This window comes from Amblyomma americanum, chromosome 6 (assembly GCF_052857255.1).
Source record: "Amblyomma americanum isolate KBUSLIRL-KWMA chromosome 6, ASM5285725v1, whole genome shotgun sequence".
Taxonomy (NCBI): domain Eukaryota; kingdom Metazoa; phylum Arthropoda; class Arachnida; order Ixodida; family Ixodidae; genus Amblyomma; species Amblyomma americanum.
Genome location: NC_135502.1, coordinates 127334479 through 127360943, shown reverse-complemented (window position 1 = coordinate 127360943; position 26465 = coordinate 127334479). Strand labels below are relative to the sequence as shown.

The following is a 26465-nucleotide window of genomic DNA, read 5'->3' as shown; positions in this document are numbered from 1 at the left end:
GCTTTCCGGGCATTGTTTCACATTGCATGACTTCATCCATCCACAAAGAAATACGTGAAGGCTTTGCATCACAGACAAACCATTGGACTGAGTGCACCAAGCACGAATACTTGATGAAACAACACCACAACAATGCTAATGGCTGAAGCAAGCTTAGAACAACTAGAAACAGTCATGGCAACATGTCTACTCCAAGCTTAGATTTGAAGAAAAATGTCTGCATGTTGAGTGATAATATATTTGCTGATATGATGAATGAGTTTGGGTTTACTGATGTTTCCTTTTATCTAATCACAATTGGAATTTCATGACTGAGATATTCAAGGGCTATTAAAAGTTAAAGAATTCGAAGTACTGTCAAAGGCCTTGAAAATGAGATTTTCAAGTTTAATGCTTGTCAATGATTTCAATGACCTGCACACACCTTGCTATTTGCAAAACAAGGAAGTGGGTTTGCTAAGAATATCGAGGGCTAATCATGAGCAGTGGTCGAGTGCTTCTAAGCAGGATGGGTTCTCAGCAGAAAACACGAGGAGGAGGAGGAAACACTCTTATTTAACCAATGATAGATTAGTAGTTGGTCGCCATCCTCTCCGGGCAGTGTCCATAGTGCAGGACTCCGTTGGCTGCCTCTATCCTGCGTGCCCGCTTGATCAGCAGTTGTGGGTCTTGTGGGTGTGCTGGACAGAGCAGCATCCCAAGAGGAGAAAGTGGGGTGGAGGATGGGTGGTTGGCGCCCTGGTGGGTCGGGGTATTCCCACAGGGAGCATGAGGTGCAATCTTTGCAGGACAGAATCTGCCACCTGTCCTCAATGTGTTTCCACTCGAATAACCTAGTTGACTGTGCCCTTCACCCATTTTTTTTGCTCATTATCATGCACATGCATGCTCACTGGATTCAGTATAAAAATAAAATCCCAATGCACAAAATGCGAGAAATAATCAGCTGGCTCTCAACAAATACAAGACAGGCAGTTTTCAAGAGCTTCCTGTTCAGACTTGCACACAAAAGTGAACTACACCAGAGTAGAGAGTAATGGGGGTGAAGAGACCTTGTTATAAATTGATTTGGTTGCATTTCTCAAGGCCCAGTTTCTTCAACTCTAGCAGCAATAAGTTTTCAGTAGATGTAAACGTCGTCCCACGCAAAGGATACAATGAAGGTAAATTTGTTAGTTGCTATTATCTTTGTAAACTGCTCTTCCGTCTGTACCTAATTGCTCTTACTTGCCAATGAATTCTTTTTCTATAGATTGGGCCGGCATAGCAAAGTTGATTGAAAGCCTGAAAATGTCTTCATCGGGTGACGAGTCAGTCAATTGTAAAATGTTCAGAATTACTCAACCATATTCTGCAATTATGCTTTCGATGCTTTTTTCACAGTCTCTAGGTTCCTCAGTACTCCCAAGCGATTGGAGGGTTGGCAAGGTTGTTCCGGTCCCTAAATCAGGTAACACTCATTCCCCCCGATAACTATCGCCCTATATCACTCACAAGTATTTCATGTAAACTTTTGGAGCATGTTATATATTCTCATCTTGTCAATTTCCTTGAGTCTAATTGCTTCTTTGCAGCTGAACAACACGGTTTTAGAAAGACGTGCTGATGCGAAACACAACTTATATCATGTTTTACTAATGACCTGTTTACCTATGCTGACATGAGCTTCGATGTAGATTGCGTGTTTTTGGACTTTGCAAAAGCTTTCGATACTGTTTCACATGATCTCCCAATTCTTAAACTTAGCATGCTTAACATTTATCCATATGTTCTAAAGTGGATTAAAAGCTTTCTGTCAAATCGAACTCAATACGTTTCTGCTAACGACTGTTCATCTTCTCACATTTCCGTAACATCGGGCGTACCACAGGGATCGGTACTGGGACCTCTTCCTTATCTACATTAACGACCTTCCTAAATGCATTTCCCATTCATCTATCGGGCTTTTCGCGGATGACTGCGTCGTTTATCGCAAAATAACTGACCACACTGATTCTATTAAGGTTCAAGATCTTGCAAGCATATCTAACTGGTGCGATAAATGGTTCATGTGACTAAATGCTAACAAATGTGAAACAATGCATGTATCGCGTCGCACTAACATCCCTGACAACACGCGCACTTACATTCTTCGCGACACTTCCCTTCAATCTGTAAACTCATACAGATACCTAGGTGTTCATATTTCACGTAATCTATCATGGCATACGCACATCGAACATGTCACTAATAAAGCTAAACGGGTTCTTGGGTACTTACGTCGAAATTTCTTTGCTGTGCCTCTGCCGATAAAACTAACACTCTACAAAACATTAGTGCGGCCAAAGCTAGAATATGCATGCGCAGTATGGGATCCCAGTCAAATCACACTAATAAACACACTTGAAGCCATTCAGAATCGCGCAGCACGTTTCATCCTATTTAACTATTCCCGTCACGCCAGCATTACTTTCATGAAAAGCACCCTTGCCCTGCCGGACCTTTCTTCGCACCGTAAATGTTTTCGACTTTGTCTTTTCCATAGAATGTATCATCACAGCCCTGTATTAAAGGATCATCTTTTTGCTCGGCCATCATACATATCCTCCCGTTCTCGCCACATGTTTAAAGTTGGTGTTCCATTTTTCAGAACAAAAGTGTGTCATAATTCATTTATTCCCAAAATCAGCGCAGACTGGAATGACCTTCCTCCCTCCATCGCTGCCATTTTTGACAGTAACAATTGCAAGACCACTGTATTTTCTGCCGTTCTGTAAAATATTATTATATAATATGCACTGTTTATGTTATGTACCATTACCACTCCTTTTCTGTAATGCATCCTCCGGGCCTGGAAAGTATTCCAAATAAATAAATAAATAAATGTCATGTAATCGAGTGAAAAAAGTAATTGATTTCGGGCTTTCTCTTTGAGCACCAGTGTGCAGTCTGCCTTCGATGATGTATGAGCAAGCAAATACATTTGCATGCACAAGACTTTCCTACAATATGAAACACAGGTATTTAGAGTAAATCAATGCTCAGGATGCCGGCCTCAAGGCAAGAGAAACATAGCTTTCGAACCAGCTCTCACTACATATGAATTGTGTTCACCATATGCAGCAACAATCTTTTTTAAAACCTTAGCAAAGTCTACCCCAAACATTTTTACATACCTCTGCTTCATATTCTGAAATAAATCCTTTTAGATAATCTATGGCAAGGAGCAAATTAAGTGAGCCTTGTTTACTTGCGGACTTTTTAAGCATGAAATGGTTTTAGTTCCCCTTCCCAGCAAACTCGTGCAAACATCATTTCGAAACTGTAGCAAAGCCAACGCTGAATTGCAAGTTGAGACTGAAGCAACTAACACTGGTGCAAACATAGCAGCTTCATCTATTTACACCTTAGATCATTTTCGCCATTACAACAACACCTCGTGCATTTGATCTAAATAGCATACAGCACTTATTAGTGAATAAATGACTGCCGTCATGCAGTCATCCTTCTGCCATTCGTTCGGCACTTGCAAATGCTCGATAGCAGTAGTGCTACAGCCAGAGGCATGCATTGATGCTGAATGAGTCAAGAACTAGGAAGGCCAACCTATGGCGCCAACAGCAGTTTCATGTAGCCACACGCACAGTCAAAACGGCCTGATGCGTCATCAAGGTGGGAAAGGAGTGGACATGTGCTACAGTTCATCGAACAGTAGCAATAAGGACGCCGAGCATTCTGCCCAGCCAGGCTTAGCATGAGAAGGGGAAGTGGCTACGCTTTTCCTGCAATGCATTTCATGCTTATACCTGCTCATGGCGACAAGCTATACAGCATTTTTTCCAACCAAGAATGCATACATTCCACTTCTGATGATGCAAATCCATGCCAACATGACAGTGTTCCGATGATGCTTCGTTATCATGTGAAATTTCATAAACGGCATCATTTTAATTTCAAGCTTTAAGTTACAGACAAAATGATACAAAGCAGAAGCTTGATGTGCCATGTTTATTCTCAGCATATCGCACCATGAATGAATAACTGAAAGTGAATCCGTTGAGATCAGCAGCTGTAAATTTGACTACTTTTGAAGCGAAAACCACTATGCTAGGTTTTCAAGAGGGCAGCGTCAGTGCAGTCATGTGACAGGTGTCACGTGGCAGGTCATGTGACCTACTGACGTCATCACAATCTGCCCACCGTGGCAGGTGGCAACTGCCCCATCGGGCATTTCATCGACACTTTGCAGACAATCTATTCGGCAGTGTGTGTGGCGTTTGTGAATGTAGCCATGCAAAGGAAGCTTTCGCGTCTCGCCAGGGTTAACCAAAGTTTAAACCACAGCTAATTTTTATGGTCTTAACCCCCTAATGGACACGTTTCTTTTCACAAATGGTACCAAAATGGTCTTTTACTGCCCATGCTGCAATCCCTTGGCAAGCCAGACAAATGCTTTGTACGAGCCCTACTCACCTTAAACTGGACACAGAGCGGCAAAAGACAAGCAACGAGCTGGACTCATCAGAAGCAAGAAATGAGAGTCGGCTTACGACGAGCCTGGCTTGTCCAAATCTGCTAGGGCGTTAAAGGTGCACTAAAGAGGAATCTGAACTTGTCTTTTTACCGCGGGAACTGCATCTACATGTTCCGGGCATTCTTAGAAACTTAGAATTATGGTCCTGTGCGGCCGGTTACCCTAATTAAATTGAATTAAATGTCCCGGCTCCCGCCTTTTTGTTTAATTCAGCACGGTAGGTAGGAGTAGTCAACAAATGCGTCAGCCAGTCCCATGGCGGCTTGCTGCTCTGCCATCGGCGGAGTGATACATAAATCAAAGAGTCCACGTGTATTTTTATTTCCGTGGACCTAATTTGCGGCTACATTGTCTGTGACTTAAACTGTCTATCCACAGAAACCTAAAAAACAAAATAAAAGCAAAAGCGAAGCCGCCACTGGACTGGGTGAAAGGCATACATGCGTTGGTTGACTCCGCCTACCTACCGCGTCGAGTAAAAAAAAAGGCGGGAGCCGGGACGTTTAATCCGATTTGATTAGGGCAATCGGCCGTACAGGACAATAATTCGCAGTTTCTAAGAATTCTCGGAACGTGTAGATTGAGTTGCCGCGGTAAAAAAAGTTCAAATTCCTCTTTAGTGCACCTTTGGGGTTAAGGTAAAAGGCCACAAGGTGCATACCATTTTTTGAAGTCAAATTTGAATAGGAGATAAATGGTGCTGACAAAAGTACAGAGCTAGCAGTTTGAACTCAAAAGTGAGCAAAAGATTTTTCAATTACGTGGAGTTCAAATCAAGGAAAGTCTTTTTAATATGCTTGGCACTGATGGAACCAAAGGATTACTTCGAATAAACTGGAAGTTCAACTTAAAGGATTTGATTACGGGGTTTAACATCCCAAAGTGACTATGAGGGACGCCGTAGTAAAGGGACTTCACCCAATCAGTGTTCTTGGCAAAATACATTATATCGGCTGGTATGCTGATGCTTGTCAGGCAGCAAAAGGCACTTTTATTGCTGAGAAAGCTGCATTTAAAAATCTTTGCAACACTCGATGTAAACTCATGACGTCTACACCAAAAAATTTACCAATGATCACATTACTCCCTAATGAGAAATTTGAGTGCAGTTCTTTAGGTGTTTTGATTTTGCAATATACTGAAGCATGAGCAATGAGCTTCTGCTTCAGCAGTGTGAACGAAGGGCCCACTCTGCAATGGCAATGAGCTTCTGCTTTGGCAGCACGAAAAACAGGGTTGTCTCTGCGGCGGCATTTAGCTTCTGCTTTGGCGGTGCTAAGCCTCTGGTCGGACAGGTCATTTAGCAGCAGCGGCAGACGAAGTACTTCCATCGGTTGGGTCACTTTTCAGAAAGAACTGCCGAGACTATTTTGTATTATGATTATATAGGTAGATGATTTATATTAGGAATAGAATGCTTTGAGTGGCGTGGCTGGCATGGACAATCTGTCTCGTGTGGCACATTTCAAAGCCGCCGGAGCAAACAGAGAGGAGCGTCGCGTGACTGCCTCGCTAATCGGGGGATCGTGGGAGGCAGCGTGTGGGCGACACATGGGCGCGTTTCACAACAGCCGCCACAACCAAACCTCCGCTTCTGCAGCCGTGTTTCTAATTATGGAATCGGTGGTCAGAGACAGCGGTGTGTACTCTATGTGCCCGCACAGCACGTATGTGTTTGTGTTCATGTTCGGCACCGGGTTATGCTGATGGTGGCAGCGGGACCCACTGCTCAACCCACGAACGGGCACTTAAGAGCTGCGCTCTAAAAGGACGCTATGATCACCTCTTTGAAGTGAACGGCTGTGTAGCCTAACTTCTCGGATCTGCGCCCAGAAAATTGTGTTGACCCCCCACAGTTTATTGTGAAAAACTGGCCAGTGATGACAACAACTGCATCTCAATTTGTGTCCTTTTCTGGCGTATAAACACTTAGTTTTCAGTGAAAGTATCATCTCTGTCATTATAACATGGTAAATCTACCGGTACAGACTAACTTCAATCTCCTCAGTGTCCCTTTAAGTTTGTTTGAATTAATGAGCTTACTCTATACTAAGCACAGACAGTAAATAACCTGAATTTCCAGCCAGAGGAAATCACAACATTTCTTCCATCATGCAGCAAAATATCACCACTCCCAAGTAAGAAACCCATGACACAATCTTCTGAGTATCACAGAACACACTGTCTACACTGGTGTGCTGAATGAATTGGCATTCTGTTCATCCTGATGAACGCTGAAAGGCAAGCACAAATGCAGGACGTGACCCACAGCACACTGCAAGAAGCACCTCCACACACCAGCTGGCCACTTGCTTTCAAACAGCAGCCAGCCATAATCTCCCAAGTTCCAAGCCGAGATGAGCTACTAAGATCTCCGCATTCATCACAAAAGCTTACAGACTCCAACAAACCTCCTCCTGTTTTAAAAGCAATGCTGTCTCAACATGCGCAAGTCATCATCTCTGCAAAAGAGAGCCAGTGTTCATAAATATCCTCTTCACCTCGCCCTGTCACCGTGTAAAAATGGAACTGCATTTCAAGAGTGCCCAAGGTATAGCTTTAGTCACCATATTTAAGCACCTAGAGCAGAGTGAGGTGACACACTCATTTAACGCCGTTTAGAAAGCACCACAACGTGGACGCCACCACACAATGAAGCTGGCAGTGCAAGTTTGTCCTTCAATACAAGACTAAATCAGGGTACTGCACCATCAGCAGCACCGCCGTCGGGCTCCCCGCGCTCCTGCGGCAAAGGCACAGCCTTTCGGAAAGCCGACGACTCTATTTCCAAAGTCACGGGGCCATCGTTCTGAATGTCCACCTTCATCAACGCTCCGAACTCTCCGTCTTTCACCAAGTCTTCCCGGTACTCTGCCCTGATCTTGTGCAGGAACCTTTCGTAAAACTGCTTTGAGCGGTCTCCTTCCATGGCAAGGTGGAAGTCAGGCTTGTTGCCCTTGAGTGTGCCATACAGCGTGAACTGACTCACACACAACACTTCGAACTGCAGGTCCCTCGTTGACTGCTTCCATCGCTTTCCGCCGTCGTCGTCAAAAAGTTTGAGGTTGAGGACCTTACGAACGATGTAGTCGATGTCGTCTTCGGTGTCATCGCGGTGGATCCCCACCAGGACGCACAGGCCGCGGCCTATGGAGCTAACTAGGCGTCCGTCGACATGTACTGCTGCCGATCGAACCCGCTGGATGACGGCGCGCATCGCAACAGGGTGGCGTTAGACACAGGCGGGTTTCTATTTCAGCTCGTAGCGGTGCTCCTGGAAGGGTAAAAAAAAAAAGGCATACATGCTCCACACTTCAGCGGCAAGTTACGATTGCAAGCCGTGCTGTACGATTCCAAAGTAGTACGTGCGTCATTTTTAGCGCAGATGTAGTGGGGTTGAGTGCGAATACATACAACCGGAATGTGGAGCCTTCTTACCAAAGTTCATTCTACTTCCAAACCAAGGTCACTTTACTCTGTGCGCAAATAACTGCGAGCGCCACGGAAAGAAAAGAATGAACCGCGAGTGCCACCAGTATGATGAGACGAACCAACAAAGCTCAGCGAACTGTCACTTAGGCACCATACTGTCACGATTCAAGCTTTGCCGCTTAGGCGCAAGTAAAACTTTATTAGAAACAAGTATAGCTCTCACACCACCTGTATCTACACTTACGGTGAAGTTTCAAGCACACCAACTTGGAAGCCACGAAAACTGAAAACAAAAAACTGCTACTAGAACGCCGCCATTTTTACCATGGTTGCTATATCCAGCATGCCAATCGTTATCACAGATCCCGCTAAGGATAGCCTCACAATGTCTAGCCTGACAATATTAATACAAAATACACGGTTTTGAGCAACAAAGCCAAATATCACGTAACAAACGTAATTTTTAAATAAAAATTCAGTTTTCAGCACTAAAACGTAAGTCGGTGACGGACCGAAAACATCAGGATAATTTTGCGCCCGTACTCGTCTGCTTCAGGCCTTCAGCAGCATCACGTTTGCTGCTTGCGTTGTGTGTGTTCGCTGACTTCAAGGTTTGCTAACTTCGTTGGCCTTGCTATTCTTTAGCCCACTCTTGCCTCTGCATTTTCTTCGAAGGTGAAGTGACGAAGACTATCTCGCCGATTCTTGCTTGCGTCAAAGCAGCTCTAAGAGAGCAAAGAAAAGAACAGGCGCTTTGAAAAGAATCAAGCGAGTGCCAACCGCGCATGCGCCGGAGCGCTGTCTCATCCTATGCAGGCGGAATGTCGAGAGCAGCCGCAGCAGCGTTGTTGCTTGCCCGTTGAGTGGAGTTGGGGTACTGTCGGACCGTTTAGTGCAGTGCATTTTTTTTTTTCGTGTGGGCGCAGAGTGGCCCTGTGATCGTGGAACTGTTCATCAGGCGGAAGCCGAAATAGTAAGTGCGCATTTGGAGTAGTCTGCGTCGGAAGCAGTTCCACGTGATGATGCACGCAGGAGAACACCTACGTGCTTGCTACCAGTTCATCAACACCAAGGCCAGCTGATTTCCTCAAAGGTTTAGGCTTAATCACCGCGTTACGAGCGTTTTCACGGCCTTCCCGTTACGAAACGAGTTGGCCTTCGCACCGCGGTTTTTAGAAACAGGCGTGCTACCCGGGGGATTTCTCGCCGGCATTTGGCGTGACCTTCGAGGTCCGTCCAAAACTACGGTGCCCGCGACCCTGGCGAGTCGCTTTATGTCTTATCTGCGGGTGTTCCTGTTGTTTGGATGCGTGCCGTCTTTTTATGCCTTGTTCTTTTTCGCACCCGGAGGTCTGGGGCGTGCACTTGGCCTCATAAGATGTGCGGCAATCGCCACCCGCGGACGCCGCGACGTCAGGGGCCAGAATCGCGCGTCCTGTTTCGAGAAACAAGGGTGCGATTACGCATGCAAACTGGCTACGCGTGCCTGTCGCGTCAGTGTGTTTTCGCGTGCATTCGCAGTCGTGGTTTCGTTATCGGAAACGAAGCAGACGATGTTGCAAGACAGCTCGCACTGAACGCTATTTCGCAGTCCGCTAGTGCGCTCTGCAGATACGCGTCAATATGTGCGATATGAACGTGGTGCAACGTACCCTTCCACCTTCCACGCGTGCGTTCGGCTTCTCGCCTGACTTCTTGCTGCCTGTTGTTAAACGAAGGTTTTACTGCGGCTAAATTTATTTGGGATGGTAGTGGTACTAAATTCTTGACACCGCGCCTAGCGGTGATGATACTTCATGCGCATGGCAGACTTGTAGGGATCAAAAGTACCGTAAAATATGCCCGTTTCGCTCGTGTTGTATTACAACCACGTGTAAGTGTATGAGCGGCTTGATCAGATATGTTTTCATTGGACTTCATTTCTTGCCAGCAGCAAGAGAAAAACGAGCTCACATATTGCGGCGCTGTTTGTTCGCTTCGGGTGCTCACTGTTTCGAATCCATATACACTTGGTCGAAACCAAGTGGAGGAAAAACCACGGCAACGCATGCACAGTGCTAGGGCTGAACATGTTTTATCCTGAGATGTATACAGAGCCTTAATTTTATCGCCAGGATTGTGGTGCTTTAGCCACGCTCGAACATATGCTCTGGTCTTGCGAAAGAACTGAAGACTCGGCGATCAAGGACGCGTCCACTTCGCAGCCCGGACCTGGATGAACAATTCTGGGCTGTCCAGCAGGCTCACGACGTGGCCGTGAGCCTTGGCCTTTCGGTCCCGTCGTGGGAGCGGCCCGCTTAGTGGTTGATTATCACTACTTGCAGGACCAAATAAAGTTTTCCATCCATGCATCGGCTGAACAGACGATACAACTGGTGTGTTGCGCTCCATTTGAGGGGAAACAAAAATGCCCATTGCATTTATTTACTTAATAAACAACATGCAAAAACGTTTTGCAGTATATATTTCTTTATTTCATCTTGTAATATATTACGACGTCGCAAACGTTCAATGCTTGTCGGCACCCGAGGACGGCGACGCTAGGTATCACGCTATTGGCTGATGCTCGTGCAAATGAGTGCAGCGCCTCACGTCATAGCTGTAGCCCCGCCCTTCACTGGCCTACACGAGCTTGCACGAAGTATAGGTTAAAAAAATAACCCTACTGTTTAAGAAAGTAAGCTTTAACTGCGATGCAGAGCGTTAGTAGTGATAAATGATTTACGGTCACCACTGTGAATTAAGATATCCCGATATCCTGTGTCTGCAGCTAGGTGATTATAGTGGTTAATTTTTTTACATGTAATTAAAAGAAGGAAAACTGGAGGAATGCAAAATGCCGCATACTTGTTGGGCACCTGAATAGTGGCCGACACAGAAAGTAAGAGAGATTTAGGTGGAGGAATAGACATGAGAGAAGATGGTGTGTAGTGAAAGCTATATTCTGTCTAAAGAAAAGCACACAAAATCACTTGTTAGCCTTGTTTCAAAGTTTCAGCGGGAATGATGATGATGATGGGTTTTTAATGGCGCAAGGGTAGCTGTGGTCATAAAGTGCCATGGCACAAGGTATTCTTCGGCTACACAAGGTGGAGTAAAAAAGAAAAAACTATTTTCCAAGTGTTTCACTCCAGAGACGCTACCCGGCAGCAGGGAGATTGAACCACGTACACCTCTTGCATTTGAGGCTCGGACGACTAGGCTACCGCTGCGTGGCAATGTGAACGTGTGGGCTGATTAGTGATTCATGGTATTCCGAATTGGGCAGCACTGTTTTGGGCATGACACATATACTTCACAGGACAATGTTGGTACTTACAAGCTATGTTACTAAGTGGGTATTTTCTTCCTTATTGGGATGAAAAGGCCTTTCTCACCGTCTCTCATGGTTTATACTATGCTTTTCTTTCTTCTTACTCGTTACACACATACTTTTAGGAATTCCATTTGTTTGTGGATGGCATGCTTGCACATTCAAAAGAGCAACATCATGCTATTAAAGCATCAGGTGCCAACAGAGCAGTGTCACTGTGAAAATGTCAAGCACTTTTTGCTTAGTATGTATGATGGTATACAACTGGAATGCCAGATGATAAGAAGATTTCTGTCTGCATGCTTATTCGGCTTTAGCGGCCGTGCTGAATCTTCGAAAGTGGACAGAAAATTAAATTGCCTAGTCTTCAAGTGATTGAAGTGAAATCTTTGGAATGATGTGTATGTAACACATTAGTAAGCACGGATCACCACATAGAATTTACCTGTGCCCCACAAAATAGTTTGTAACAGAAGTTTGTAATAGAACATACGAGGAGTTTAGTTTTTTTAGAAATGAGACGAATCCTCCTTGGCAGAAACTGAGAACGTGAAAGTTGCTACAGCTATTACATGATGTGCTTAAAGATACAGTTAGTTGCCTCATTTAAATTTGACAGTTCATGCAAAGGAAAGATATCTGGATCAACTAACCATTACATCCTAATTTCACTTAGTTTTGGTTTCTGGCACTGAAGCGTATGTGAAATCTACCTCCATACATAAGTTATGCGGCTAAAGCGACACAAAGCAGGATGTCAGTTGTCATCGTTAAGCACCTAATTAATCCTGCATGTAAAGCCCTCACCCAAGGGCCCTTGAGGTATCTATAATAAAAAATAAAAACTTTTTAGCCACCGCCCCTAGCGTGAATGTTTATATTGGAAGCGTAGAGGCGATCACATTTCTAGACTGCCCCATTTGGTGGATTTCTTCTGGAACGCGCATGTTCCGAGATATTTGCCCCGAAGTTTCCACTGATTTTGCATAATTACGCATGCAAAGCAGTGGCAGTCGACATGAAATTCCTCCCTAGTGCAACAGAACTGTTGCATCGGGCGTTTTTTCCATTTCTGCATTTCTATAGCTGAAAGTGACAGGGAAAAACGGTTACCAGCTTCACTGGTCGCTCTGCATTTTTGGCAGATGAAATGCTGCATCATGCCTGGAGGAGTTTCATGCTGATTATCACCACCTTGCATGCACAATTACGTGGATTAAGGTGAAAATTTGGCTCTGAATATCTTGGAACACATGTGGGCTAGGAGAATTCTACCAAATGAAATTGTGTAGGCATTTGACTGCCTCTTAGTTTCTACTGTAAACATGCCTGTTTACTGCAGCCACTAGAAGTTCACTAATTGATTTTAGTTTATTGTGTAGCAGTGACAGTTGTTATCTAACTTTGTGTATCCCTGTCCACGTGCTGCAGTGGATTTGGTATCTCTCGGCACCTATTTTTAAGAAATCAATAAGGCTTGATCTTGTTCACCCTGCACGTTTGGTTTATGTGGCCTAACAGTAATTGTAACTAGAAAGCTTCATATCACATAAAGCATACCAAAACTGCAATTTAATCACTCATTGTTCAAATGCTGTCATTCTCGCTCCATGGGCAGTGTAGTGCAAGGGCTGGAGCAAGTTTGTTTAAGGAAGCAGCAATTACATAGCAGTTTCTGTATGCATCACTTGGTCTGCAAATGGCTTGCAACTACTACTATTTGGTTGCAAAGGCCAAAAGCACATGGGAGAAGAAATTCAATTTATTAATTACCTAAGAGGCCCAAGCTGATTATACGTGGTGGTCCATGTTTATTAATGGCTTGCACACATTCCAAAGAACAAAAATGCTGCGAAAAATTTGGTGTACATCTCCATACTGATATGCACAAACACAGAGGGCAACTTTTTCATTGCCTCTGTTGCCTTTATCATTGTTGCCACGTGGGTTCCATTCTAATTAATTAGCTTGCTAATCTTGCTTAACATAGTTGCCTGTTGGCATATGCAAGTTGTGGTTTTTCAGTGCACTTTTTGGATGATCGTTCTGTGGCCTTACCTGCATCTGGGGCAAGCAGTCTTCACAATATTTGTAATCACGACTATAGCTGTGGTTCTTGCATGCCAATTACCACTGAAATGCAAAGTGGACTGGACTGTCTGCATGAACTGGAAGTTTATAGACAAATGGAGTCGCACTGTTCTCAACTAAAAAGATGACTGGTTAAAAAAATTGTGGCATTCTCACTGATTCAAAAAGCCATATGTTGTTAAGGGAGTCGACTACTCAATTTTAAGGCTTAGTTTTTTTGGCGCATCCGAAGACTTCCTGTCGAAGGCGCATGATTCTGTGGTGGTTTTTTCATCAGTACTATGAAGGATTCTTAGACGGGAATTTTTCTGTCGGTGCATGCACGCATTTTTTTTGTATCCTGAGGTTGGAAACCTTGATCAGAAAGTGCGATAGTGACTTCATGCCGGCATTAACGATGAACTAAAAATTAATTTAGTCCTACGTGCCAGACCGCAATTAGTTTTAGTATAGTGTAGCATTCATTTGAGTTTCCACACCCAAAGCCGTTACAGCAATTGACGTCCGCCTCGTTGATAACAATGTTAGTAGTCTGTGATTGCCACTTCAACCAAGAAATATAAAACGCTGTGGTGCCATCTGTCAACAAGCTTAAAGCACTTCGTCAGTGATTCGATAGGAAAATTGTTTTTTATCGAAGGGCACTCTGGAGAGAGCGTACACTATAATAAAATATGACAAACATTTCTGAAAGAAAAATTTGGCATAGACGCTTACATGTAAGAATGTGAAATCATTAAAGTGCTGAGTCATGGTACGTTGCAGAATAACTGTGACTATAAGGCATGACTGTGCATATTTTTTTGTATAGACTCTATTCACCTTACATTGCGTTACTTGTAAAGTGGTGAGTTATGCTACATTACAGAATGACTGTGAGTCATTACTTTTATATGTTACATTTCGCCATTCATGACACACGTGTTTCTTACATGTGTGTTGTAACCTCGAACACCGGCGTTCTGAGATCATCCAAATTTCGTGCCATTGACGGTGACGGTTGTTGGCTTTTGTGCTGATGGGACACATAATGCTTCCACATTAAAAACGTGATGCGCTTAACTCTGTATATCCGATCTCATGTACTATATTACAGAGGTGTGGTCACATGGGGAGACACTCTGATAATGGCAAGATTTCATTTCAAGGTTGTTTATAGATTTTGAATACCAAATTAAAATTATAAATCCTCCTTTCTTCAGTGTTACAGTGCTTAATTCTGACACTATGATTCATGATCTTTTTGTTTCCACCATGATCTCCTTACACGTTTTGGTCAGTTGTCATTAAGCATACAGCGGGGCTGTGGTAAACGGATTAAAAAGTGCTCAGGACCAAAATAGAGGTGCACGTTAGCATCCCGGAAAGTGCAGCAGCATCTGTAATAATGTGGAGCATGCTTCAGCTATGAACCTCCTCTCACGACTTATCTAACAACTATTATGTGGCACGTAATACATTTGCAGCCAAATATCACTGGTGCCTTCATGCACAAATGGAACACTTTCCTATCTCCTGCACATAATCTGCGAGCATGGTTAGTACAGCAAAGTGTACTCTGCATTATTCTGGTTGTGACTGAGCATTTAAAACATTTGTGAAGTTAATGCACTGAATGTGTTGTGACCCCCTAATAGAGATCAGTCTTTTAACAGATGCAGCTAAAACTGTAAACGCAGTGCTTTGCATTTTTTACAATTTCTCACTGAATTTTTGTACAAGTACCAAATGTTTGTAAAAAATATTTGATTCATACCTTATTTGGTTCTCTCATTATACAATTAATATTTGAATCAGTATCAATGCTACAGTATTCATATTCGATTCGGTTTGGAAAAAGTACTGTTCACACACCCCTAGCGTGAAGGCTGACACTTTTTTTGTTTGTTTGAGCACCAGTCACTTATTAAAGCCTTATCCTGCACCATGTAGTAGTTATGCATCACAGAAAAAGGTCAGTTACTGATTTTTACCACATGTGACACACGGTGTAAGATGATGCAGGCTAGCAAATCCCTTCGTCATGCAAAAGTGCTCCCTTCAAACAGTGCATGTTGGTGGAAATCTCTGCACTTTCGTATGCGAGGTTGGAGAGGATAAAATGAGGTAAGCTGGCAAAGTTACTGGACTTCAGCTTGGCAGGGTTAATTCAGCTGTTTCAGACAGTTAATTGAACCAGCCGCTTGTTGTGCTCCATGTAATGGCTGCAAATGCCTCGTAAGTCACGGACCCCATTTTTCTTCTTTATCACATTAAGGGACATTTTTTACTACCTGCCAGGAAAGGTCAGCATATATAGTGACATGGAAATGCTATAATTCCATGAAGCAGGCTGAACCCAGGGGCAGATTTATGGGCCACTCCTGAGGGCGCCGCTTGGGCAGGGCCCTTTTGGACCATGTGTTTCAGACTTTTTTTCGTCTAAAAGCGGGGTTCAGCATGATTCCTCATCTTAGGTGGGCGACCCCCTCCTTAAAATCCTCCCCTCGACGAACCCCAACTTTGGTAGGAAATGCTGTTAGGGGGTTTGTTCGAGGTGAATATCCTCTGGTAAAGATGCATGTCCACAATCACAGCTTCGCTTGATTATGTAGACCGAATGAGTTCAACAAACTACTAGCCCATGTCTTCAATGTCTCCTGGGGAAAACGCTCTCCCCGTAATTTTCGGCATTGTGCAGTTTGGCTTCCATGAAGGTTCGTTTTTCGCTCGACCTTTCTGCTTCCCTTGTCGTTCGCGCGGTCACAATATGCATGCAAGAACTGAAGGGATCCGCTGTGCGGGAGGGACCGCGAGTTTCCTACAAATCCGCCACTGCTCGCAACTTTCCGCCCTCCGCGCGCGGGTACTCTGCTCCGTGGGACACGTCCTCCCCTTTCACGGCAGCTGGCTCACCTCCTCAGCGATCCTGGTTCTTTTCCACCATCGGGAAGACCGCTTGGCCCGTGACGCAGAAACTGCGTGGCTCCATGGCGGAGGCTTCTTCTCGTAGACGGCTCCCGTTTGCATCCATCTGTGCGAGAAAAGGGCAACGCCCGGACACTGCCAACCGTCCGGCAGCTGCGATTTATCAGTGCGCGTTCCACTGACTGTGATCGTAGGGAAGACCAGCGGCCGGTGGCCTGGCGTAGCTGAAAGCATTGCAACGCCACCTTAAGTCTCAGCCAGTCTTTACCTTACCTGTGCACACATGTCTGTGGCGCTTTCCGAAATGCGTGGCTAAATCGCAGGTGTAAAGTGCGAGGGCGCACATCCTCTACTCCTGAGTCTCGGTCGGGCGTTGACCTTCCTCAGGAGGCAGCCGTGCCATTATTGTTTCCTGTGCCTCGTCTCAGAACTTTGTAGCGCGAGGCTTCTTCCACGAGTGGTGTCCAGTTCTCACGCGCCCTCGAGCCAACCATGCACGTGCCTGGAAGCCGTATGTGGCTCGGCTCGCGCCCGTAGCTTTCCCTGCGCTGTAAGTGTGTGTGTGTGTGTGAAAAACTTTATTTCAGGGAGGAAGCTTGAGGTAGCCGGAGCAACCTCTCGCAATCTCTAGGTGGGCTGCTCATTACAGGAGCCCATTGGCGACCGCCGCGACTCGGGCTCGGTGGACCAGGGCCTTCTGGCTTGCTAAGTCCGAGCAGCCGAGCAGGGCTGCCTCCCAGTCCTCCCGGGTGGGGTTGGGTTCGGGGGCGAGGTTGGGGGTTGACTGGCATGCCCACACCACGTGAAAGTTGTCCGAAGACTTCTCCGCACAGTGTGGGCATTCTCCTGTACAGGCAGGATCAAAGTGTTTTAAAACTGCCGGGCACAGCAGCGTTTTGGTGTAAAGGCGGAGGAGTGTGCGTTCCTCCACCTTTGTGAGGCCCTTACAAGGCTTGTGATAAATTGCATGGCCGAATTGGAATAATTCAGTAATTTCTCGAAAAGTGAGGGCCGGATTGGGTTCGGGATCCGTATCCAAAGGGTCTGAAGGCGTTGCCCGGAGAGTGAGCGCGCGGGCGGCGGCGTCTGCCGTTTCATTGCCTTCGAGGCCCATATGAGCTGGAGCCCTTACAATCGTTCGAGACGCGGGGGCCCCGAGGTAGTTACTGTTTTGAAGGATGCGATGCGCAAAGAGAGGAATGTACCCCTGTTTAATATTTCTGCAGGCCCCTCTCGAGTCGGTGACGATCACTCGCGACTCCTGGTCTGCGGCGGCTAACGCGATGGCAACTTCTTCCGCATGTGTTATGTCTTGAGCTCGGAACGTTAGGCCATTCACCACGATTTTTTGGTGGACGACTGCGGCCGTGTACCACCCCCCATGGTGAGGGCCTGAGGCGTCCACGTAGAAGATGCCATGTTTGTTCCCATAGTGACGGGCCAGTGCCTCCGCCCGCGCAAGGCGCCTGCCACTGTGGTCGTCACGTGTCATGTTGGCCGGAAGAGGGCGTACGTGCAGGGCGTATCTCCAGATTTCAGGAATGCGTACGCGCTCTTCCGTAAGTGTTGGGTGGTGGATGTGTAGTCGGGCTAATAGGCGGCGACCCGACGGCGTTTTTGAAAGCCTTGTGTATTGATTTGTCAAGTGCGCCTCCCGGATCTCCGCGAATGTGTTAACCATCCCCAGGCCCATGAGACGCTGGTTGGATGTGGTGATCGGGAGATCGAGGGCACGCTTGTACATCTTTCTGAGAATCACTTCGAGGGCGTTCTCATCAAACTTGCGCAGGTGGAGGTAAGGAGTCGAGTAGAGGACTCGACTGGTCACGAATGCATGCGCCAGCCGCAAAGCGTCTCTGCACCGTAACCCCTCGCGTTTGTAGGAAACCCGGCGGACCATCCGGCCCACCTGGTCCCCCACCTTGCGCAGTTTTGCTAGTGTGGTATCAGCCCGTCGATGTTTGTGGATAAGGAGACCAAGTACTCTACTCTCATCGTGTTCGGGTATCGGGCCGCTGGCCAGAGATAGTTCCATTTTGGTGGCGCACTGAAGCGACGGGCGAATGTGCACAAATTCGGATTTGGACGGTGAGCACTGAAGGCCGCAGCGGCGGGCGTAAGCGTCCACGATCTCCGCCGCTTGCTGCAGGTTGACCTCAATGTCTCCAACCGATCCGTGTTTGGCCCAGATGGTTATGTCGTCGGCGTACACCGCGTGCTGGATGCCTTCGACCTTCGCCAGCTGAGCCGGGAGTTTCATCATGGCCAGATTGAAAAGTAATGGCGAGAGGACCGCACCCTGTGGGGTTCCTCTCGTTCCCAGTTATATGGGCCGTGTTCTTCGTCTTGTATTCGGATGAAACTTCGTCGATCCGAGAGAAATTGCTTGATGTACTGAAACGTGTTATGTCCACAGTTCGTTTGGGAGAGATGTTACAGGATGATTTCGTGTGTGACATTGTCGAAAGCCCCCTTCAAGTCAAGGGCGAGTACTGCCTTATCGTTGAAGGGATATTCGACAGGGTTGAGAATTTCTCGGTCGAGTTGAAGCAGAACATCTTGAGCGGACCTCTGCGGGCGGAAACCGAACATGGTGTCTGCGAATGTATGTTCATTTTCCAGAAACCCAGACAGCCTATCCCGCACCATGGTCTCCATCAGCTTTCCCGCGCAAGACGTGAAGGAGATGGGGCGGAGGTTGTCTGTGTTTATGGCTTTGCCGGCTTTCTTGCCGGCTTTCGGAATGAAAGTTACCAGGGCGGTCTTCCATTCAATTGGTAAAGGTGCCTCACCAAGCCAGATCGAGTTGATGAAAGCGAGGAGGGTTTCGTAGGCGGGATCGGGAAGATTAGCAAGCATTTTCACAGTTATCTTGTCCCTGCCTCGTTTCATTTTAGCTAGGGCCGCCTTGAGGTCATGCAACTGGAACGGTTGATCCAGATTCGCGTTCTCTGAACCTGCATACGAGAACGCGGGTCCTCCGGGGTCCTGCTTAGTGCAAAGATACTGGTCGCGCAGTTTGCATGATAATTTTGATGTATTTCCATCGAAGCTATGAATAGCTCGTTGGAGATGTTTTTGTGTCTCGGCGCGGGTTTGAGTCGGGTCAATTAGGGCGCGGAAAAGGCGCCACGTGCTCCGGCTCGACATTTTTCTGGCCGCCGTGTTGCAGCGGTCTACCCAGTTCGAGTCGGCGAGTTGGGCCGCGTACTCTGCCGCTCGCTGGGTGAGCTCGGCGATACGAATTTTGAGCTTTCTGTTACGTTTTTGGCGGCGCCATTTGCGGACGAGGCTGTACCGCGCCTCCCAGAGGTGCAGAAGGTGGTTGTCCACCTCCGGAGTGGCCTCCGAGAGCTGAATTTGTGTTTCCACCGAACGAAGGTGTGTAACCAATCCTTGTGCCCACGCGTGGTAGCCTTGTTCGTGGATAGACGCCGAATTGATGTAGTTTTGCCGGAACTTATTCCAGTCTGGAAGCCGAGCTTGTGCGTGGGGTCTTGCCAATGGTGTATTCCTTACGGTGGTATTGATAAGGCAGTGGTCACTACCGAGGTTTTCCTCGGTGTTGATTCATTCTGCGTGTACAATGTTTTTGGTAAAGGTGAGATCCGGACATGTATCCCGGGTCACGGAATTACGCAGCCGCGTTGGATATGCAGGGTCAGTGTGAAGAGTCAGGCCCAGCGTGGACGCGAGTTCCGCTAGCTTGCGTCCCCGCTTCTCTTCACGCACGTATCCCCATAGTGTACTGTGGGCGTTGAAATCGCCCACAATCACCAGGGGGTCCCTGCCCGCAGCCTTTAGAGCGCGGCTAAAGAGTGCTGCGAACGTTACATTTTTGAGTTTGGGGGAACAGTATATGTTGAGTACGTGGAGTGGTGCATCTTGTTTCTTGAGCGGAAGAAGTGTCACCATCGCATAGGAATATTCTGTGTAAAGTTTCAAGTCAACTAGGTTAGCCGTATAATTTTTATGCACGCAGACGCAGGAAGAGGGGTCCTGCTGAAAGGGGATGTAATTTGTGAGGGTGACGCCACTCCCTGGCTCCTGGAGGGCAACCACCGCGGGAAGAGAATCGAAAGTTGAAAGGTAAAGTCGGAGATCCGCCCTCTTTGCGCGAGAACGGAAGCCCCGACAGTTCCACTGGACAATTTGGACGGGGGTGGCCGAATTGGTTCTTGGGGAGCGCCTGATCTTAGGGCTGCTCGCCATGGTCATTTAGATTGAGGAGGGGTTGTACTGACACTGCTCCGGAGCCAACACTCGCAGGAAGGGGGGTATCCTCCATAGCACAGAGTGAGCAGTTGTCGTCGTCGGCTACCTCGGGGGTGCGTCTAGAAGTTTTGTGAGGGCGGCCGGGTAAGGGATCGCCGGGCCTGCGGGAGGAGCGCAAGGAATTCGCAATTTGTTGGGCAATCATCGCGGGGATTGTCTCTTGCAATTTGGAGATGGCGTTTACCATCATTGAAATTTGATTTTCTATAGCGGCGAATCGGGCCTCTGTGGCTCCGAGGCGGGCCTCGAATGTGGCCTCCAAACTTGTTACCGCCTTCGGTACCACGAGCTCACTCTCCATTACCTCAGCCGCGGGAGGCGAGGGGGGAAGAAGACTGGTTGATTTTAGATTCCAATTTGTTAATTTTCTTAAGCAGCATCTCATTTTGGGCCCTGAGTGCTGCTATTTGATCTTGCTTGGCGCTATGCGCCCTTGGAAAGGGAGTGGAAAGGGGGGAGAGAGAAGCAGCCCCACCCGAACCGCTCACCTGGTGGCCATTTTTGACTGCGTTGACCCAGGCCCTGGTATCACCGCGCGTTTCTGTCGACTGTTTCACCAGTCCGCCGTGTGGTGGCGACACCTTGGATGGCTGTTTTGCAGCACCTCCGGTAGGTGGGTTCTCGGTGTTGGAGATTTCCTGGCCATGCTGATCGCCGGGAGGCCCAAGATAGCGGCTTTTCTTCTTGGACGCCGTTTTTTTCTTTTTCGTCTTGGGTGCGCGGAATTTTGTTGCACAGTCACGAGAGTTGGTGGCATGGGAGCCGCCGCACAGAGAACACAGTTGTGAGGAGCCCGCACCCCCTCCACTAGCGGAGCTTGGAATCCGCAGAGTCCACAGGTGTTCGATCGCAGGTTTGAACACGCATCAGCGCGATGCCCGACGACCCCACACTGGCCGCACGCCGGGATAGTTTTGTAGTAGTTTCTCACAGAGACGACCATGTTGTCATAATGTACGTAACGGGGCTTCTCCTTACCCGCGAAAGTGATGCGTGCTTTGTTGGATGTCCCGAACTTCCGGATTTCCAGGATGGTGCCGGCGCGCCAGCACACTCGGTCTTTAAGAGTTTCCGTGGTGTCCGAGTTACGGACCACGATCACGCCGTGGCACATGTTGCCGCCGTCTTGTCTTAGGTAACCCCGAAGCGGGATCGACCCATTGTCGGAATTTACTGCGAAGTCCCCGATAAGCTGGTCGGCCGGCTCGATGTCCGGGGTATGCACAATGATGAGGTTTTGCTCTCGTGAGGGTAGAACGGAGATGGCGCGGGCCCGTTTCAACCCGAGGTACGCTGAAATGGCAGTGCCGTAGCCGGTTTCTGTGAACGCCTCGTGAAGAGAAACGCTTTCTCTGGGCTTTATAACTATGACGTAGTCTTCAGGTGTTGGTTTGGGCATTGGACGCGGCTTCCACTTCGAGAACGCCTTGTCCTTGCTTCCCGTGGCGCGCGTCGCGGGAGCGTTCACGTTTCCGACCGACGAACCGGCGGCCGGGGCGGCGCCGAACGCCGCCATCTGGGCTTTGTCTTGGGAGCGGCGTGCAGCCGCTTGAAGCAAAGCTTGACTCCGAATTTTGGGAGTAACCGTCGAATTTGAATCTCCGGTGGTGGGCACCGAGGTCCACAACATCGCCTCAGGGTCGTAGCCGCGCACTTCTTGCGCGGAAGTCGCCATCTTGTCCTCGGAGGGCCAATTCCACCAGGTCAGGCGTTGGCGACGCCGTTAGGCTTAACGACGGCGCCGATGTGGTCGGTCGAAAAACGGCCGTAAATTTAGAGAAAGTCGGCCTACCTGGACGAATTCGGAGTCCAGGCGTTCCGCTTTGTTTTCCGGCTCGTTTGACGCCAGTTTTGCCGGGGTAGAATGATTTGGGACGTGGCCCCAGCCGAAAATGGAGCCGAAGAGACACACGTCTGCTCACGTCGCGCGCTCGCCTTCCCTGCGCCTTCCACATTAAGTGGAATAACGGAGCTTAATATTTGCTCGCTCTCTCTCATAACTTCCGCTCTGTTAAAGTTCTCCTCGAGTGGACCCGCTATACATACATATATATGTATATGCGTAGTCGACAGCGACGGCGCGTCTCGGAACCGCAGTATACGAAACTTGAAACTCGTGGCAACCTCCGCGTTGCAAGCAAGCCAAAGCCTATTTTCATCTGAGCTCTGACGCTTTGCCTCGTTTGCCCAGCAGTTGCCTACTCTGATCTGCTGCCAGCCGTGGCGAATGGTTGCAATACCAGCCTTCAGCAGTGCGACGAAACGTTTGCGCGGCCGAGATTGCTAGCGTACGCTGTCTGCATCGGTGCTGAGGTCGCGTGTGACCGCTGTGACTGCCACGGCCCCTGCCTGGTCCTCCTTCTTCCGGTGCCGCTTTCATTTGGCCCCTTTTCTATCTTTCTTTTTTTTTCTGTCGGCTACGCGTATGCCGCAGAGAGCGCGCTACAGGTGTATCGTAGACTGTAGCGGTGGGCGTCAGGTTTAACTATAGTGTCGCTGCCGGCCGCGCCCGTTTCATGTCTCGATCACGACTCCGCTCGGACTGACTACAGGCTATAGGAAAGCGTCTGCGCAGCTAGGCGTGCCTGTTAGTGCGGAAACCGAAAACAGCTGCCGTCGTGCGCAGGGCTTTCAACGAGACATCAGACAGCGTGGGCTTGAAAGTTCGTTGAAGCGAGCACAGGGAACTGCTAGTATTTGTTGTAAAGCGAAAGATCTACTTCACGACCAAAGCTGCAAAAGCCTGGTCATCGCTAAAGCCTTGACCCTGAGTAAATAACTAAATATTTCCCCCACTGAGATTCGAACCCGAGGCAACGGGAACAGATCAGCTTCGCTGGTCATTGCACGAGAGCACTATTAATATCGCCGCAGCCGATCACGCCTCGTGTTCAACTACAACACACTCTCGTGCTCTGCATTGCACATAGTCGTCTTCGTCAACTTCCATCTTCCGCTCGAACAGATAAGATCAGCTTAAACCCGAGTCTAATATCCTCACCAGACGTGCCGACGACCCAGCAAAGCAAAACCATGAGCCAGCCAGTCTGAACACATGTTTTCGCAAGTCTGCTAGGTTTAACTACGCCAAACCATACCATTTTTTTATTGTCGACTTCGCGAACAGCGGGCTGCGGCGCGTCCTTCAGGTAGGTTTCGTGGGACAACAGTTTGTTTATTTATTTATTTATTTAAAATACCCTCAGGGCCATACGGCATTATAGAGGGGAGGGGTTATGCAAAGTAACAAAACATAATATGAGCACAATATTACAGAAGGTTGCTAGTTATACAATGTTAGCTAATGCATCTTGAACTAAACGGTGATCATTAATTAGTGCCAGTGGTGCGGGAAGGTGATTCCACTCGTCGGATGTCCGAGGCAAAAAACGAGTGAAAGTAGTTTTTCGTTGTGCAGAATGGTATTCCAACCTTGTGGGCCCTGGCCGCTCCTTCCAGAGCGGGAACGGGGCGTGCAACCGGCATACTGCAGCGGCTTGGCCGACGGCGTGAAAGGCGATCGCATCTACACACCGAAAGCGGCGTGTAGATGCGCGGACGAAATCGGAGCGGGGCGCATCGCATTTCGATTCTCTCTGAGCACGTCATTGAGCAGCTTGTATAGAACAAAGTGCAGGCTGATGTCAGCTGATGTGTTAAGCTACACGCATGTCGCGGAGAAACTGGCTTCACGAATGCTGCAGGTGACTGGCACCAGGTCACTGACGCGAGCTGGCTGTTTTACGGACGGTGATTTGCATATGTTCCGCTTGTCTGTACGTGGTGCACGAACAGTTTTGTTGTAAACTGAGTTAAATACGTTTTATACCCGAAAATGAGCCTTTTATAGAACGTATAGTTCGCATAGCATGCGAACTACGCGTATGCTATGCGTAGTACGCATAGCAGAAAACACTGCACGAAGATCAGTGAATATCTGATGTTTATTAGAGGGGTGTTTTCAGTTAATTGATGACTTTAAGCCTCTTTTATTATAAGGGAGTAATTACTCGTTAGCTTCCACCCAAGCGCAGCCATACGGCTAGAGAGGAAAGCGAAACAGCTTCCACAGAAACTGCACAGTTAAGAAAACTTCGTCCTAGTCCGGGGTTCGAACCCGGGACCACCGTCTCGCTGCCTTCTGTGGAGTTCCTATTTTGAGTTCTTTATAAATTCGCTCTCGCCCTACGTTATGCTAACCGTCCCACGGTTAGTTCAGTTGGTAGAGCGGCTGTCCAGTGAGGCGGTTGTCCCGAATTGGAATTTCGGGCCAGGACGGATTCTTCTACAACGACCAAGTTTCTGTGAAAGCTGTAGGGCTCTCCTTTTCAGCCGTATGGTGGCGCTTGGGTGGACGCTAATGAGTAATTCTTCTCGTATCACAAATCTGTACTCCACATTGGGGTTATCTTTTAACGTATGTTACATCTGATGCTATATACTCCATTTGAGGTCAAATTCGAAGAATAGGTTTCTGGAGCGAGAGGCCAAAACACGAGCTTATTGGCGTCATTTTGTCAAGTGCTACCCATGCTGACGATATCCTGTTCTGAGGATCTTGTGTGTTTAAAACGGTTGCTGTGGTGTGCGTATGCTTTCGGAAGGGCAGCTAGATGTTGGACGGACGCTGCAGTGTTGCGCAGGAGACGATATGCGTGGCGGAATGCTAAATGAGAAGGAAGAAATATCTTGTTTTATGGAGGTTTTTTTTAGTGCAATCTGCTATTTCTATGTTTAAAAAACAATGAGCAAGAAACATTTCGTTTGTCACGCAAAAAAAAAAAAACGCTCTATATTATACCAGTTTTTCTTTTTTTTTTTTTTGCTGAGAACCCCGACTTGTGCCCGAAGTTCAGCTCAAAAAATGTCGCTCGATTTTTAGCCCCGAATTGGGGAAAAGGTAGAAGCCGGCCCCACCTATGCGGCACAAAGCGGCATGCATATACGTCCATGGGCCGTAGTCGCATGGCACACTGTGGTCTGACGGTGAGTCGTTGCAGTTTTCAGTCGCGCATACGTAAGCAGGAGACATGGTAGCAACCACTATCGCCATCCGAACGACTTCCACCCGTAAAGCAATGGATCCAATCACTGGAACCGAAGTGCTAGCAACTCGCATTTGGCTTTTGGCCTCGCTACGCAAATTGACCGTCATTTTTTTTTATTTCATTTCTTAGGCTTTTACTGAATCATATCATTGCAGATTTGTATCCAAAAGTTACACGCGGCATAGGTGACGCCCTATGAAGAATTTTTATTAAAAGTGAGGCATAGAATCTATAAAAATTTTCATGGTACGTGAAACAAATCGGGAAGGAATGAAAAGTGCGTCTGCAGTAGCGGTGGTTGTTCGATTAGTTTTTAGTTGTAACACAGTGCTCCCTAATGTGCATTTTTCAACAAATTAAAAGAATGACAAGCCTATGTGAAGTTTTGACGAATATTCTTAACCGTCGGGGGCGTTTCGTTTTGATATTGAGCCATGTATTGTGATTGGGAAAAACACGAGCAGTAGTAATTGTGCCCATGGAAGCTTACTATTTACCCACTGGTAAAGAAAGGTATAGAGTTAATGTTATGGCTGTACTCTTAAGGAAGCGTAAATGAGGACTGCATGTTCCTTGCATTAGTTGTGAACAGTCCAATTCTTGCTTTTCGCGTGCTGTATGTGCGTACAGGAAAGTCAGGGGGGGGAGATTTCTTTTTGTCATCACCAGATATTAGAGTGACTAGAGGGCGCTGTGAGGAAGGCAGCGGGCATCTTGATTAGATTTCATTGTACGCATGGAATCGCGTATGGAATCGCGCTTGTTATAGGCCAGTGTAATAAGATATGAGCATCTGAATTCAATTCTGCGGTGGCAGTTGCTGGCCTTGCTCTTCGTGGACGACTACGGTGGTGATGACGACGGCGATTGCACTGTCCTTCTCGGC

The 26465-nt window shown here is 47.5% G+C and overlaps 2 protein-coding genes across 4 annotated transcripts in view; one reads left to right on the top strand and one right to left on the bottom strand.

Moving 5' to 3' along the window:
* Nucleotides 1-3968: 3968 nt before the first annotated feature.
* Dtd (D-aminoacyl-tRNA deacylase) lies at nt 3969-8313 on the bottom strand. Of its 2 annotated transcripts, none has more exons than XM_077627977.1 (2): nt 8190-8313; nt 3969-7787 (listed from the first exon to the last, which is right to left on the bottom strand). In XM_077627977.1, exon 2 carries the CDS (start codon nt 7728-7730, stop codon nt 7209-7211), a length of 522 nt encoding a protein of 173 aa, XP_077484103.1. In that variant the 5' UTR covers nt 7731-7787; nt 8190-8313; the 3' UTR covers nt 3969-7208. The 2 variants fall into 2 exon arrangements, with proteins under 2 accessions (XP_077484103.1, XP_077484105.1); XM_077627979.1 differs by having other exon boundaries at nt 8174-8279.
* A 177-nt stretch (nt 8314-8490) lies between these two features.
* Nucleotides 8491-26465, top strand: part of rdx (BTB/POZ and MATH domain-containing protein rdx) — a 261129-nt gene continuing 243154 nt past the window's right edge. For both annotated transcript variants that reach the window (XM_077627967.1, XM_077627966.1), the window contains exon 1: nt 8491-8918. The gene's annotated coding sequence lies outside the window, so the exon portion shown is untranslated. The remainder of the gene's footprint in view (nt 8919-26465) is intronic.